Here is a 15,466-nt window from a genome sequence, read left to right as displayed (position 1 = left end):
TCTTAAATCTCCCACCGTCCACTGTCAGTACAGCACACATTTCCCTGTTCTTTGTTTAGACGTGGCTTTTGTTTTTGTAACACCCGCACAGTCCAGAAGGGGGCAGCAGATTGTGTCCTAGCCCTGCTTTTCACCATTCCCACCTTCCTCACAGCCAGAGCCTCTTTTTGGCAGCTGTTGCTATGGATACAGGGGCTGTGCTAGTGCTGCCATGCACACCACATCTCACAGCAGTACAGAGGCTAGTATTGTGGTCACATGGGCAGTAGCAACGCGCTCTCATCACACACACTTGGCTTCAATCTTATTTTCAGTCTTCAAAAAATATAAAGACTTCCTGTTGTTTGTTTTGGAGCTGGTGCTTAGGTCATTTGGAAGCAAGTACACGATAAAGAAACCTAATAGGATTTTGGTGTATTCAGAAACTAATGCAATAAGTCACTAATAGTATAATATGATGGGCTTTGCATTATAATGTCTTTGCATAAAATAGCACTCTATGGCTTGGTTTGGACCCACTTTGACGTTTCCACATACCATACAGTGCTTGCCTCGTTTTAATCAATTAGCTTGTGATTTCCCTTTATAATCTGATTAAGCCGAGCCGTGGATGGACTGCTCACTTAAGAGATGATTACCTCAGACATGAACGGACAGCATACGGTCACGTGGACAAATGGGTAAACTCTACTACAGTATATGTTGGGAAAGGATGTCACTTCTAGCCCCAGAGTATCATTCTGTTGGGATATTAAATGCGTCATTGTTTTTGAATGGTGCCACTTAGTCTTTTAGTTGTTTAGTCGATAGTAAACATTTGATTGTAAGGATTTATATGGACCAGAGCAGAAAAAAGAAAGCATGGAGCGAGTTAGCCGGACTTTTGGAAGTGACTGGACACTTTCATCGCTATAGTTACTTGTGAAAACAATGTATGTAGAGATGTCAAGAGGTTAACTGATCATTGAGATTATTCCGGAACCAAAAAAACAACGTTAGAGGCAAAATTAAGACTTTTTAGTTCGATCTATAGTCCAAAACATAGATCTAAATGTAAAGAACTTTTTTTTATCTGGTTGCTGTTGCTGTTGCTATCGCTAACGTAGCCGTAGCCGTAGTCGTAGCCGTCTTATATAACTTTATTTTGTCTTTCGGAAAGTAGAGTATTGTAAAGCCTGTCACAAACTTGAGGAACAGTACGTTATACCACAGGAAAGGAAGAAAAGAAAAGATTTCACTCTTGTTTAGTCACAGTCTCAATAATCATAAATAATCGTGTAATAGTTTTTTTCACAATAATTGTAACGCTAAAATTGTGACATCCCCAGTGTTTAGTCGACCAAGAATTAGTTCAGTCGACTACAGCCTCCTTTTCCCTACATTTTTGAACAATGTGGCAATAAACTACATTGTGTTGTCGACTTTCTATTGAATCATATTTATACAAAACCACATCTACTGTTTCTGTAATCAATAAAACAATGATATCCAGTGTCGCAGCACGTGTTTCTCATTAATGTTCGCTCAAACGCCTCAAATTAACGACCAGTTTGTCTGGCAAACAAGCGGTCAGCTCATGCCCATGCGTCCTGCCTTTACTTTAGGGGTAACGACTTTCTTCATATAGAAAACTTACAGCCTCTTCTTTTACATTTCACCATGAGTTACAGAATTTCATAAAGGCAATCGGTTTCTAATCAATGACTATTATGTCGTGTGTGTTCTATCCGAATCAAATCAGAAATGGTCGGCCCGAGCTCTCTCCTTCTTTCACATCGGGCTCCAGACTTCCCAGCGAGTGGAAGATTGGGTTTCAGCTTTTTTTCCACGTCGTGACTACAAATGTCCGGTGGTGGTCCGCGCCCGCCTCTGCACGTCTGAGCCTGATCACTACCAGAACTGGCGCCTATGGATTCTGGACTTTTGTCTGCGCATTCTTTCCAACTGGATTACAATTTATGAATGAACTGACTGAATAGAAATACAACTGCGCAATTGAATCATGTCTTAAAAAACGAACAAGTTTGGTCAGATGTTGCTAGAAGAACACACCATAAACCAAACAAATACATATTGAATCTTTTACATCAGTTTCTACTAAAAATGTTGTTTCAGATCTAATACAGCTGAATAAAAACATTTACATTACAAGCATCAGTATTACCCCAAATCACTAAATCCATTGAATTCTTCTTCCTCTGTGTCACTTCTAAACAACGCCACAAACTCCGGAGGTAGAGGAAGTGCAGATTCTTCTTCTGCGTCGCTTAGAGCCTAGAGCGCCCTCTTGTGGTTTTCAGTGTGAGAATAATGAATAATATCACATAAGTCGCTCTGGAGTATAAGTCGCACCCCGGCCAAAACTATGAAAAAAGTGCTTTACATTAAGGAAGCACCCATCAAGTTAATCAACCAATTTACATTCTCGATACTTCGTCACAGAACAATTTCACTTTTGTTTTAATCCGGACTAGATTATTATATTTTTCAGATCAAAACCATGAGTCTTAGTTGCATAAGCTTTTCCAACTTTTCGTGCTTTATACTCACCACACACCATCTATTTTACCAACCAATTTGCATGAATAATTTTTCCTCTGAACAGTTTCCCGTCTTTTTTTTTTCTTTCTTTCATTTTGTTGTTCGTTAATGTTACTGGACGGCTCTTTCCCGCTTAATGCCCCCTCCGCTCTGTTCCCCGTCTGTGGTGGATTGTGTGCCTCTCGTCAAACTGAGCTTGTTTTTTTTGGGGGGTTCAGTGAAAATCTGAAACAGGTTGGCAGTGTTTGAGGAAGATGTATTTTCTAATCATGTATCTATAGAGGGATTTGTGGCTGATGGAGCAGCACTACCTCCAGTCTCACGCTGTGGATTATTTTCACTACACACAGAAAACACACACACAGAAAAGTGAACATTTTGCAAAAAGTTAAGATTTACTGTCATGCTACAAATGAAAATGAGTCATTTATAGATGTAGTAGTGTAGAGGAGTAGCTTTAGTAGTGGTAAATAGTAACTGGGATAATTGGTGTATTTAGCCACGCTTTGACTCGTTCACTTTGGTCTGGCTCGCTTTCGGCTCGCATCACGTGTTTGAGCGAGATGATTGGATAAGAGAAATCACATATATAGACATTTTTATTTTCTGTTTATATCTGCTTTTTGCATTTTTGTGTCACCTAACACTTGATCTGGTGATAAATCACAGTATTTCCATTGAAGATGACTTTGTTGAACCGATAGAGTTGGCTAACAAACGAAGCTCGCACAAGTTGGCATCAACTTTTTTCTCCGACTTTAGGGTTGTTCATTGTTGATTTAAATGTTATATTTCCGGTGCAGAATACATCTAAAGTTAGCCAAACCCTCTGCATTACATTAATAGATGTGTAGAGGTGCTGAGCCAGAGGAGAAAACGAATGCAGCACACATGCCAGGCTCCATGTGCAGCTCTGACAAGTTACTGTATGTCCTCCCTTCTCTCTCATCCCCATTTCACACTCAGCTGTCCTGTGTAATAAAGCCTGTAGGCCAAAAACCCATATTAAAAAAAAAAAAAGCGCTTGTAATTACCACATCTCAGTGCCACAAACCTACTATTACTAAATGTCTTTTTGTGGAGATTGGCCTCATTGTGATTAAAAGTATAATTCAAGTACGGTTTAGGATTTATTTACTAAGAAGACATTTGTTTTCATGTTTGGGTGATTATGTAGCAGACCCCTGTGAGCCAGGCCCTGAGCCTAAAGTCAATCAAAAAACCAAAAATGTATCTTTTGTTTACTTTAGCTCATGATTTTAAAGTAGATATAACTTCTAACACAATCCTTTGTCTACCGTCCTACTACAACTTATAGGTATTTAAATCTTTATCAGCAAACAATTCAACAGTCTTTATTAAACAGACTACTGTCGATAATTTGAGTGCATCTTATTCTGATTATCTGTAGCCCCTATTGTAATTAGTCCAATTACAAAACGAGGGAGCTGAGCAGCAGTTAATGGGCTTATGGTGTGACTGAAGGGACAGACGGTCTTACTTAAAAGCTTAAGCTGAGGTAAGTCATGATCCACTTGACCTCTCAGGCATTGTCAGATTACTGTCGGAGCATTCACGCAATACTGACCCCCCCGATCGCAAAACGACAACTACTCCTGCAGGCATCTGGCCAAAGGCGGATTGAACAATGTTTTAACCTTTTTATAATTTACTGTTGTGGAGCGTCGTAGCACTGGTGATTGCAATTATTGTTATTTTTCGCTTTGTGACTGTTTTCTCAAAGCCCACTCGCAATTATTTCTGTTCTCTTTCTCTGTCCATCATACCAAGTGAGCTTCCAGAAATCTTTTTAAGTTGCGCTTTTAAGACGAAAAATCTTCCACAACTAAACCGGGACTAACCAAGACTAACCGGGACTAAAAGGGTCCAAACCATTCTTAAATTATGCCTTAAACACTCTCATCACTTGTGACCCATTATTGCCGCTCTATCCAATGCGTAAAACAAATAAAACATGGTATTTGTTTTGTTTTTATGACATGTTTTGATCATCACAAATGCTCCTACTGTATTCTAGCAAGACTGAATGTTAGTTGTGGTTAGTCTAGATTGCCGCGTGCTGTCTAGTAATTGGTATGTGTACAAAGATATTCTCCATCGTTTGGCTGGAGTACGAGCTGGTGACCTGTTGAGAGGATTACAACACGGTTACAAGTCCAGATGGGCCCGGGCCAGAACGGAAATCTCTCCAAGAAAGTGCTCGGCTTGTGACACAAAAACAGGGGTGCGGAGTCTGCCTCGGAAAGTTGTCTGCCGCAGCATTTAGTCACAGGTTACCACGGCGATGATGTCTGCCAAAAAGGCTTATGAAAACTAAACGTTTTTTGGCTCTTTACCAACTTAACTTATGGTTGACTTTGAAATAATTGGACCACCTTGCACCTTTTGAAATGTAGGGGTAGGGGGTAAATTTATCATAAAAAATACTTATTGTGTGTCCAAACCCCCTCCCCCTTTTTAAATGAACATTGGGAACCAGAGAAGGATGGGACTGTGCAGCTAAAGAGGAGGAAGTCTCTGTTTTGTATGTTCTAAAACACGTGCTGGTTCTCATGGCTGTGGGACGTGCATGTTGTGCCTCGCATTGTCTGAATGTACAATTGTTGCTGTGTGATTCCATACGAACAGTCTCAATCATCTTATTAAATACATACGCACATCTTCCCAAACGTGCATACACACAGTTTCCATGGAAACAAGATCTGGGGCCTTTTTAATGACCGGTCGTTTGCCGGAGACGACCAAATGTTTCCAGTTTACCGTGAACAAAACAGGGGAAATTATGTTTACCGGCAAATTAAAGACGGTCTGTGATTTGTTCATTTCTTTTTTCCTCTGGGTTTTGGTTTTGTTTCTCTTTCTCTCATGTTCATGTTTTGTAGTATTTATGTGGAGGTTTGAAATGTTTCAAACACATTTACGAGCAGACACTCTCCAGCCTCTCTGCCCTTCAGTGGCCTAATGTGTGTCTGAGGTCCAGATGGCCGAGCAGTAGGAGGCTTGCTTCCCTGTAGAAGCCCTAGTGCTAGCAGTTTGGATGGTTATGGTGGGAGAGCACGCAGCCAGCCCCCCCCCCCCAAGTGACAATGGCAAGTGCACAATTTGTGGCTACACACTTAGCATCAAGCTTTGTTATGTTTTTTTTTCTTTTTTCTCTGAGGAACCAAAATAATGTTGCCGTTTCACACTGTGTAACATTGTTAGCAATTAAGGGTTTTTGGTTGTGTGAATATGCTCACCATGTGTTTTGTTTGTGTTCATAGGAAATAAGCTGAACAAAGACCTCAAACACTACCTAAGTCTGCGCTTCCAGAAGTCGTCGCCGGACCACGAGTTGCAGCAGACCATCCGCGACAACCTCTACCGCCACGCCGTGCCTTGTGAGTGCATCGTTTCTCTAATTCCATGTCTTTATAGAGCGGAACGTCAGAAATGTTACAGGATTATGTGCCAAATGTCCAGAGAGATGCATTAAATCTGAAATTTCCCCATTGTGTGGACAAATAAAGGCTTATCTTATCTTAAATAATAACAACCTTGTCGCTCCTCACTACATGTATCCCACTGTAGTGTCAGAATACTTTTTAATCTACGCTAATTTTAGTATTTAGCATTTTACCAGTCACACATTCCTGTTTAATAGGCTAAGTGAAAAGCTGTGATGACACAATCCCACTGTTTGGACGCTGTATCGTCCAAACAGTCTAAAGGAGTTAGATTTAGATTTTATTGTCATGCATGTAGTTGACGTGGTAATGTTGTCTATATGAGGACTAAAGGCCTCTTCTGAAAACTTGGGATTGCGACCAATATGAGTGAGTAGGGAAAAGTGTTTGTTTTTGAGAAATATACAGTGGTCTCCCATGCAAGTACTAACCAGGTTCTGACTCACTTAGCTTCCGAGATCTGTAGTGCTCATCCTTGTCTGTGTACTCTTAAAATAAGTTAATTTAATCAATTTTTCCTTAGTATCTGTGATAGTAGAAAGTTGTTTTGCAGTGATATCATTACTTAATTGAGGTGCTTCTTGATTAACCTTTTAAAAGAGAAAGCAGCGTCTCGTACCTTTTTAGACTTTTCAAATTCTAATTGTAGCAACGTTCAAAGCCAATTGAACTATGGACATCAATGCTATTTTTGATGAGCTTCTATATAATTAAGCTGTAAATGTTCTGTACTTTTGCACAGTCAATTAACTGAGAATCTGCCATAACAATGGGCTAATTTTAAGTTCAAAATGTTTTTCTCTTTACACCTTTTAGTGTAACGTTGCTAAGGTGACATAATGCCGCCTAGTTTTCAGACCTTTCAAGGAGTTGTCATGCAGTTTTGTTGTTTGAGAATGAGCTTCTGTGCACCTTTCCAACACTTGGTTGCCATTAAAACAGGCTTTCTTTCTTTTTCCTTATTTCTTCTCTCTTTTCCTTCGGACCAGGCATTTGTCATCTTCTTTTTTGCGGCACCTCTCATCCTCTCGTTCAGCATTCCCAATCTTTCTCTCCCAAAATCCAGTTCTCATTTCTGATTCCCCCAGTTCATGACATTGCTGCTCCTTACTTTGCTTCACTACTACTGCCGCTTGCCTGTCGTAATCCCTGCCTCTTCGTACCACCGAAAGGAAGGCGGGACTGCTCTGTCTGTTTGCCATCCACCTGATTACAAAGCTGCTTTCTGTGTGAGTAGCCTTTCAGCATCTAGGCAAGTATAGCTCCATTCTTTGTGCTTTTTACTTGCAATGCAGTAGTTGTTTGGAATGGAATGAGCGACGCTAGCAGGAGCCGCTGATGAATCGCGAGCTAGCCGTACAGACCGTCGGGTGAGTGGTGTATATAGGCTAAGAGGACGGCTGGTGGGGTAAGCGGGGAGGCGGGAAGGCGGGGGCAGAAAATGGGGGTGGGGTGGACTTCAGGGTGCGAGAGGGGGCAAGAAGGGGGATGGGTATATAGGCAGAGGCGCGGATGGAGTGACGCTAAACTCATTGGCTCTTGGATCTACATGGCAGCTAGCAGGGAAGCTAATGTAAACACGAGTGGTCTGACACATGTGCATATGCTCATATTCCCTCTGGCATGTGTAAACACCGGGGTGATTGTATTTGCAGCCAGTCTGGTGATGTTCTGATGACGTACTCGCGTTGCACCCCTAGATGCAACTTGTTGTCGTCGCCGCCCTCTCAATATCAGAAGGTGCAGACACGGGTAGAATACGTGTCATTTCTGCAAAATAACAACTGTGAAAACGCACAATGGTAGAAGGTAGAGATGAGAGCCGAGAGGTGTTTTCCGCCTGTTCACTGACTTGGGCTGTCAGTCATTCACCCAGCATGCTCAAGTGGGAGTCTGTTTTTGTAAAGCTCCTTTTGGACACGGCTTATGACAGCTCTACCTGCTCTACCTGTTCTTGTAACCTGTGCTAGTATTAGTGCAAAGTTAAACAGTGGGTCCAAACTTTGCATCTGATAGACGTCAAACATTACTTGTATTATGCTTTTATATCTGCAGCTAGGCCCGTATTTTTTTTTTTAAATTTCTACCTTTTTGTGATCTATAGACTCAACAAAGGATTTCTGTAAAACATTTCTGTGAGTATTACAGAGGAACTTATAGTTCATGTTTTTGACTTTTCTTTTATTATCTACTCTGCTGTTCTAATGTATTCGGACACCTGCCTAATCTATGCAGGCTGGGCTGGGGGTGTATTGAAAGGCTATGGGCCGAGAAAGGGTCACAGCCTCTGACCCCTGACTCTCCCCATGACCCCGCTGCAGTTCCCACCACCCAAAAAAGTCTAAGTTTTGGCCACTCGGTGTGACTGAATGAATAATTTATGCAAATGTGTCATTGGAAACCTGATTTTGCACTCGACGTGTTTGATGGAACAGTTGGCCTCGTGGTCATTGGGTGGCTACAGTACAAATCCCCCCGCCTCATAGCAAGAAGGTCCCAGGGTTGATTTCCAGGCTAAGTGGGAACTTTGTGTGTGGATTTTGTCTTTTGTCCCGCTCTCATTTGTGCGAGCTAATCCTCCTGGCAACTCTCATCAAACTAGAGCCGTTAGTGTCTTAGTTGACCAACATTTTTATCAGTCAACTATGTTTCCTAGTTACTTCCTTCTAAATAGTTGTTTTATGGTCTTGTGAGTGCAGTTTGGGTCAGATGCATGGTCAGGACATCGTGATAATTCATAGTTTTGAACTCTTTAGTCGACTAATTGATCGGCAGGGCATGGTTTTAGTTGACCAAGAATTCATTCTGTTTACATTCCAAGACCAAGCATGGCTCAAAATTTTGAAGTTGGGTTCTGCTCCTTACAGATTGCCCTAGTGGTATTCAAGGACTGGTCAGAACAGACTAATCGTAACCTGTTTTTTTTTTTTTTTGTGTAATTTCACTGTTGGGTAGATTCCACCTGTAGTTCTTGATACATTAACACTTCATTGGCAGCGCTGCTTTTCACAGCTTTTTTTCCTGCAAGAGTGCCCAGTCCACACTTCTCCCTTTTCCAGTTGGCATGCTGTCCAAGAATGACTGACGAAACACAAAGAACATGCGTATGGCTTCTTTGTAATCACATCAGTGTCCAGAGAGGTGTTGGCGGTGAGAGGGGCTGGACGGGCAGGAAAAAAAAAGAGGGGAGCAGGGGAAAACTGCGAGAGGAAAGGAACCGAGAGGTGGGTGGGGGCATGTGGGTGCGTGCGAGACGGGAGAGACAGCGAGACAGTGGCACCCAGTCAGTCAAGCAAGATGCACAGGACCCAGTCGAGCTTGGTATTGGTACGAGACGTGTGGATGCTGCTGCCGCTTTTAGCCTAGCTTCCCGTTAGCTTAGCATCACAAAGCCCAAGCGCTGCTGGACAGAGGACAGACGCACAGGGAGGAGAAGGGGAGGGTGGATCGGAGCGAGGATTTCTGCGCCGCTTCTCCTACCACTCATCCACACCTGGTTGGAATTTTTACCCCTCTTGTTTTTTTTTTTCTTCTTCTTTCCTCCGCCGCTGCTTGGTTTTGACTATATCATTCAGGAAAGCGCAGACGGGAGGAGGAGAAGCAAGGAAAAGCCCCTGGCCGCTCTGGCTCCGAGGTATGTTGTCGGGGTGGCTGCGATTTGACGGTTGGGGGTTGGGATGGAGAGGCAAGGCGGAAGGCGTCGGGCAGCAATGGAGGTGGCTGTGCGTTCGTCTCTCGGACAGGTGTGCGCTTCCAGATTGCCGTGTGGTCAAATAAAAGGCAAACGGTACGCGGAGCTGAATGATGTCTCGGAAGCTGTTACCTCTACGACCAGATTGCTACCTTTTCTGCAGCTGGAAGATGCTAGCTTCTACAATATTTTCTCACTGTTTTTGCCATCTCGTCTCCCCCCCCTTTTTTTTTTCTCCCCCCTGCTAAATTTGCCAGTCTGCTAGCTCCTGCATACCCGCCTCCCAGGGTAAACTATTTGTCTTCCATTTATACGTTGCTGTAGGTAGTAGGTAGATCACTCATGGTGCATTTTCCGGATGAAATAAAAAAGACAAAGGCCGGCTGTGTGTATGTATGTGCGGAGGGGGGGCATTTTAGGAGCAGGTTTCTGCCCGGTGGCTTTTTGTCATCCTTTTTTTTGCGCGTTTTAATCTCGCTTTTGGATGTCAGCAGCTTGTGTCTGGTGCACTGACAAGAATCTGTGCCGTACTCCCCAATATTGGCACGAGGAGGATGCGTTCAAGAAAGGAGGGACTGTAGCGTGTTATAAAATAGGCCTGTTTTGGTGTTGTAGTGGAGCATGTAAAATCTCCACCTTGCTTTGCTGAGACAGATGCACATCTAAAACAACAGCTGATAATTGAACAGAGCTGTATTGTTCTCATTAAGAGTGGGACTAGGTTTAAAAAAATACTGAAAGACACACAAGACAAAATGAAAACTGTATTAAGAAAATTTAGGGATATGGAAATGCTGGAATTTGCTGCCTGTGCTTTTGGTGGGATTAACCCTTTACTAGGACAGATGGCTCCATCCCCCTGTCGTGCTAACAGACCCCCCTCCTCTGTATTAGTGTGTATGTGTGAGTCCATGCATGTGGTAGACTCCCCACAAAAATCAGTACTGGCAAGACAAACCAGCCAAGATGGTGGACAGATCTGTTTGGGTTTGGGAATTTGATGACAGTCTGCTAGTCTCCCCTTTTTGTGTGGTGTGCGTGTGTGTGTGTGTGTGTGTGCGCGTGTGTGTGTATGTGCGTTTGTGTGTGTGGTGAGGATGATTCAGGAAGTATCTTGTTGGAAAATGTGGACTTGCTGGCTAGCAAGCCACCAGAGCATGTTTATTGTGGAGACTGAGGAAAATGCTTCTGCAATAGCTTGTGCACAACAGTTGGGATGCCGATGGCGGCCAGAATTCCATGGCACAGAAAAAATGTATCGTAGACACTTTTCAAAGTTTTTTTTGGAATATATTTGAATATATTATATTTAGTTTACATTTTTTTGTGACTGCAAAAAGGTAAAGGACAATACATTCAAGATGGTAATTCGACTAGCCATGACTTCAAAAGTTAGAAAAATCATTATAGAATATTCTTGATATAGTTTATTCTTTGCCATAGGATTGGGAAAGTCAATTTGTGACTTGATTCTTGTGATGATCTTACCTGGAATCGAGAATAGACACTTCTTAAATTCTTTACAATGAGACAGATTTATTTATGTCTGTGACGCATCTATAATGTCTAACATGACTAGGGTTTTGTGCTTTGTTCATTGATTCTACAGAATATATGTTTTTCAGTCCAAACTAGACGCTCCAAATGAGCAACCTTCCCCAGGTTGTACTGTCCTGTCTAGTGATGTACAAAATGTTTAACATTTAATTCTAGGCTCTTAGAAAGTCGTGGATTTCAATGCGGTACATATCGGTGCTCTCCAATGATACGCAGAATGTATCATAGTTACGTGCCCAAAATATCAGTTTAAGTTCTATTTAAAAGCCAATTAGTTTCACTTAACCTGGGTGTCAAGGGATGGAATTGATGACTTTCCAATTTCTGGGCAATAATGAAGACTTATTGAATTGATGTTCTGAATCACAGTGGAGTTTGTCTGCCTCGTCCCAATGCACAGCGAAATCTCCAAGATTTTCTGCTGGAAAACAGGAGCAGATAATATTGGCGTCTCCAGCGCACAGACTTACCTCTACTGCCACATCATGTTCTCTTGACAATAGTTTGGGGCGCGTCGTACTTTCATATATTTTAATAAATTCTGAAAAGGCATTGTCGCTCCTTATGCTCGCTCGCTTCCGTATTACTTTTCACTTCCCTAAACTCGACATTCTTGTGTGTTGAATGTGCTGTCACTGCCGATTTGAGTGAGTTCACACTGAGGCGGCAGTGGCGTCTTACTCGCAGATAACACAGAGAGGCAGTCGGAGGTTTCGGATTCCGCTATTGCTCGGCGTATTGTAAAGAAGCGCAGTTGTCCTCCAGTCAAAGCAGAGAGCACGAGCTATTATGCAGGGCCACACATGCAGTTGTCACACATGCCAAAAGCAGTGAAGACGGAGAGAAAAACGTGAATGAGCAGATCAGAGGCTGGGAGACGGCGGGCATTAAGTTTCTTCAAATCCAAGAAGGGATGAGGGTTAATGCCTCGAGATTAAAAGAGTTGTCAGTGTTACAGATTTGAAGCCGAGCCATGTTTGGGGAGGAAAGAAGCAAAATGTGTGACGTTTAAGGCGGTATAAACCAACGCAGAATGCTTTTTTGCCTCAAATATTGTGCTGAACTGTTCCCTGGCATGATATTCTGGTGCAGAAACAAAGCCTAAATTATGGAAGACTCAAATATTCTGCGGGTACTGCTGTTGTTTTCAGTCAGTCTATAATTCACTTTTTCAATTGACTTTTCTCCCCAACGACCTTGTGCATGCTCACAAGCAGATTTTAAATTCTATTAATAGAGCAATTATGAAAATCACCTCCACTAAACACATCACCATGGCCTACTTCTCACTCGCAGTGCTGAACAATTAAAGGTGAACAATACAAACTTGCCCTAAAGCACTAACTTAACGTAACTTTAATTTTTGACTAGTTTTATTTTTTTATTTTGAAACGCATCAGGCTGAAACAATTTCACTAACTCTAATTATTGAAATATTGTCAACAAATTTAGTTTTCAGGTAATCGTAATCTAGACTTTACACAAGACTCCAAAGCGTGACATGTGCTGTGTAAGTGTAGTGTTTTTGACCAACGGCCTCAAGCGTCAACACTCTATTGTTATCTACCGTATTTTCCAGATTATAAGTCGCACCTTTTTTCATAGTTTTGGCCGGGGTGCGAATTATACTCCAGAGCGATTTATATGTGATATTACTCGTTATTTTGACACTGGAAACTGCATTTCACATGTTGATTATTTTCACACTGGCAACCACAAGAGGGCGCTCTAGGCTCTAAGCGACGCAGAAGAAGAATCTTCACTTCCTCTTCCTCTGGAGTTTGTGGAGTTGTTTAGAAGTGACACAGAGGAAGAAGAATTCAATGGATTCAGTGATTTGGGGTAAAACTGATGCTTTGGTAAACTTGTTAGCATGTTCTTTATGCTATAGTTATCTGAATAACTCTTAATATGTTACGTTAACATACCGGACACTTACCACAGTTCATTGTCTGTGCGTCATGTAGCTGAAGGTGTTAGCGTTAGCATACGTCTGTTATTATTTTAAACTGCATTTCAAGATGAAATGTCTGTTCTTGGTTTTGGATTTTATCAAATAAATTTCCCCCAAAAATGCGACTTATCGGTATACTCCAATGCGACTTATATTTGTTTTTTTTCCTTCTCTATTATGTATTTTTTGGCTATTGCGACTTCTAGTCCAGAAAATACAGTAGTTAAAATGTTGTAAAAAATCTCTGAAGCTACAGCGCTTCAGCCTGGAAGACCACCCCAGCACCACAGAGTTTATATTTTTCTTTCCAGATTTATTTTCACCACCGCCAGTGTCTAGGCTCCGCGGGGAAGATTCCTATCATATCCTGCCCTCAACCTCCTGCGCATCGCTCGCCGTTCCCTGCCGGGGTCTAAGCACCAAACCTATGTTTTCATATGTCGTCGTTAGGGTCTCCAGGTTGGGAAATTGCTAGATTAATCAAGAAGTGAGATAATATAAACTTTATACACTGCCAGTCCAAAAAAAAAGGTCCTCTCCTACTGGATAACTGCTGCAGGTGATGATCTTTCAGCAGCAACACAGTATTTAAACCAAACTGATGCAGTGAGTGTCTTCTCATTTCTGAAACAACCATGTGGAAAGACAAATCCCGTGGTCGTGGACAAGATGTCGGTGTGTTTGAGAAAGGTCTAATCATTGGCATCGAGCAGAGAAAACATGTAAGAAGAAGCAGAAACTAATGTACTACAGATCTGAACTCCAGTGAGAGTGTTTGAAGCTGGAGAAGACTTTGTGCAGTGGTCACTCTTTGTGCAGTGGTCACTCTTTGTGCAGTGGTCACTCTTTGTGCAGTGGTCACTCTCTAACATCATCAATACAAGATCAGCTGGAGAAAAATAATGCAACACTGGACGGAAATACATTTTAGTATTGCAGAAGCTTTATGGAACTATGCCTCAGAAATGTGTGCTGTAATCAAAGCTGAAGGCGGTCTTTTTGCCTGAACAGGCAGTGTGTGTAGCTTCAATAGTTTGGGCCGGCATATTTGACCTTTCACAGTGACATCCGCCTCCTTTGCCTGCAGCACGGAGCAATGTTTAGTTTGGGCTGACCAGTGACCACAAATGAAATGCATGACATTTTCTTTGAACACTTTGCTGCAGCATTGGTTTAGTCCTGCCCTAACTGTGGCAAATGGTTTTTGATTTGGAGAGGATTCAGTAGAAAGACTGTGGGTACGTAAAAGCTGAAGCTATAGACAATGCAATTCTGTCAACTGTGGGGAAAAAATCAAGAGTGAAGATTTTTTCGCCACTCGTCCAAGTAGCTTCTTCAGTTCCTCATATCTGTCTGAAGGAAGTGCTAACTACACTGAAACTAACGCAAGCTAGTTGTTTGTTTTGTTGTTTACAGTATCTGTTGTTAGTCTTTTGAACTACTCTAAAGTGTGAATTGTCGCCTGAGTCATATTTATATACCGTATTTTCCGCACTATAAGGCGCACTGAATTATAAGTCTCACTGTCAATGAATGTTCTTTTTTCCATAATTTTTCATATATAAGGCGCACCGGACTATAAAGCGCATTAAGCGAAACAAAACGTGTACCACATAAAATCGCTTCAGTATTACGAGGTCAGTATTACAACCAGAATTCATCCATATATAAGGCACACTGGATTATAAGGTGCACTGTAGTTTTTTGAAAAAATTAAAGGCTTTTAAGTGCGCCTTATAGTGTGGAAAATATGGTATATATATTATAACTGTTCATGCTCCTAATGGGTCATCCTATTCCTGTTAGCTTACTCTGATTAGCTCTATTGTTTCCTTTGTTTTGGGCCTGAGAGTATGGTGCATGTGCGTGTCAGGAAGTACCTTATTTTGTGTTCAGTGCAGCGAAACGTTTTCAAATTTGTTGTTGTTGGCCAATTGACAGAATCATGTTTTTTTTTTTTACTGGAACCTACCTGACCGTCTGAGTGCCTACACAGACAACCGTAACTGAATGCACACTTTAATTTAATTTAATTTCACAGCACATAAAACATTTTTTTTTCTTTTTTTAACTCCTATATTGTTTAGAAAGCTGTTAAATAACAAATCTGTAACAGCGGTTTGGAGAGTAAGCTCGTTTATGAAATACTCGATCCAAACCCAACAGGCAAACATAAAGTGTCACTGTTTGCCGTGGAACCAGACCAACTTGTCACACGCTGTCGTCATCAACTATCCACATGCTCAGCGCGTCGTG

At 41.8% G+C, this 15,466-nt stretch overlaps 1 protein-coding gene across 9 annotated transcripts in view; it reads left to right on the top strand.

Moving 5' to 3' along the window:
- The window catches only part of magi1b (membrane associated guanylate kinase, WW and PDZ domain containing 1b), a 122,272-nt gene that overhangs the window by 44,860 nt on the left and 61,946 nt on the right, over positions 1-15,466 (top strand). For 8 of the 9 annotated variants that reach the window (XM_072451631.1, XM_072451635.1, XM_072451634.1 and 5 more), the window contains exon 2: positions 5,826-5,942. In XM_072451631.1, coding sequence (XP_072307732.1) covers positions 5,826-5,942 — 117 coding nt within the window. Of the gene's footprint in view, positions 1-5,825; positions 5,943-7,359; positions 7,379-15,466 lie in introns of those variants that run through there. The other variant, XM_072451636.1, reaches the window with a different exon arrangement.

Source organism: Eucyclogobius newberryi, unplaced genomic scaffold, assembly GCF_026437365.1.
Source record: "Eucyclogobius newberryi isolate DKJ021-1_F unplaced genomic scaffold, fEucNew1.0.hap1 SCAF_19, whole genome shotgun sequence".
Taxonomy (NCBI): domain Eukaryota; kingdom Metazoa; phylum Chordata; class Actinopteri; order Gobiiformes; family Gobiidae; genus Eucyclogobius; species Eucyclogobius newberryi.
Note: the sequence above shows the minus strand (reverse complement) of the source record. Positions and strands in the feature narration are given on the sequence as shown.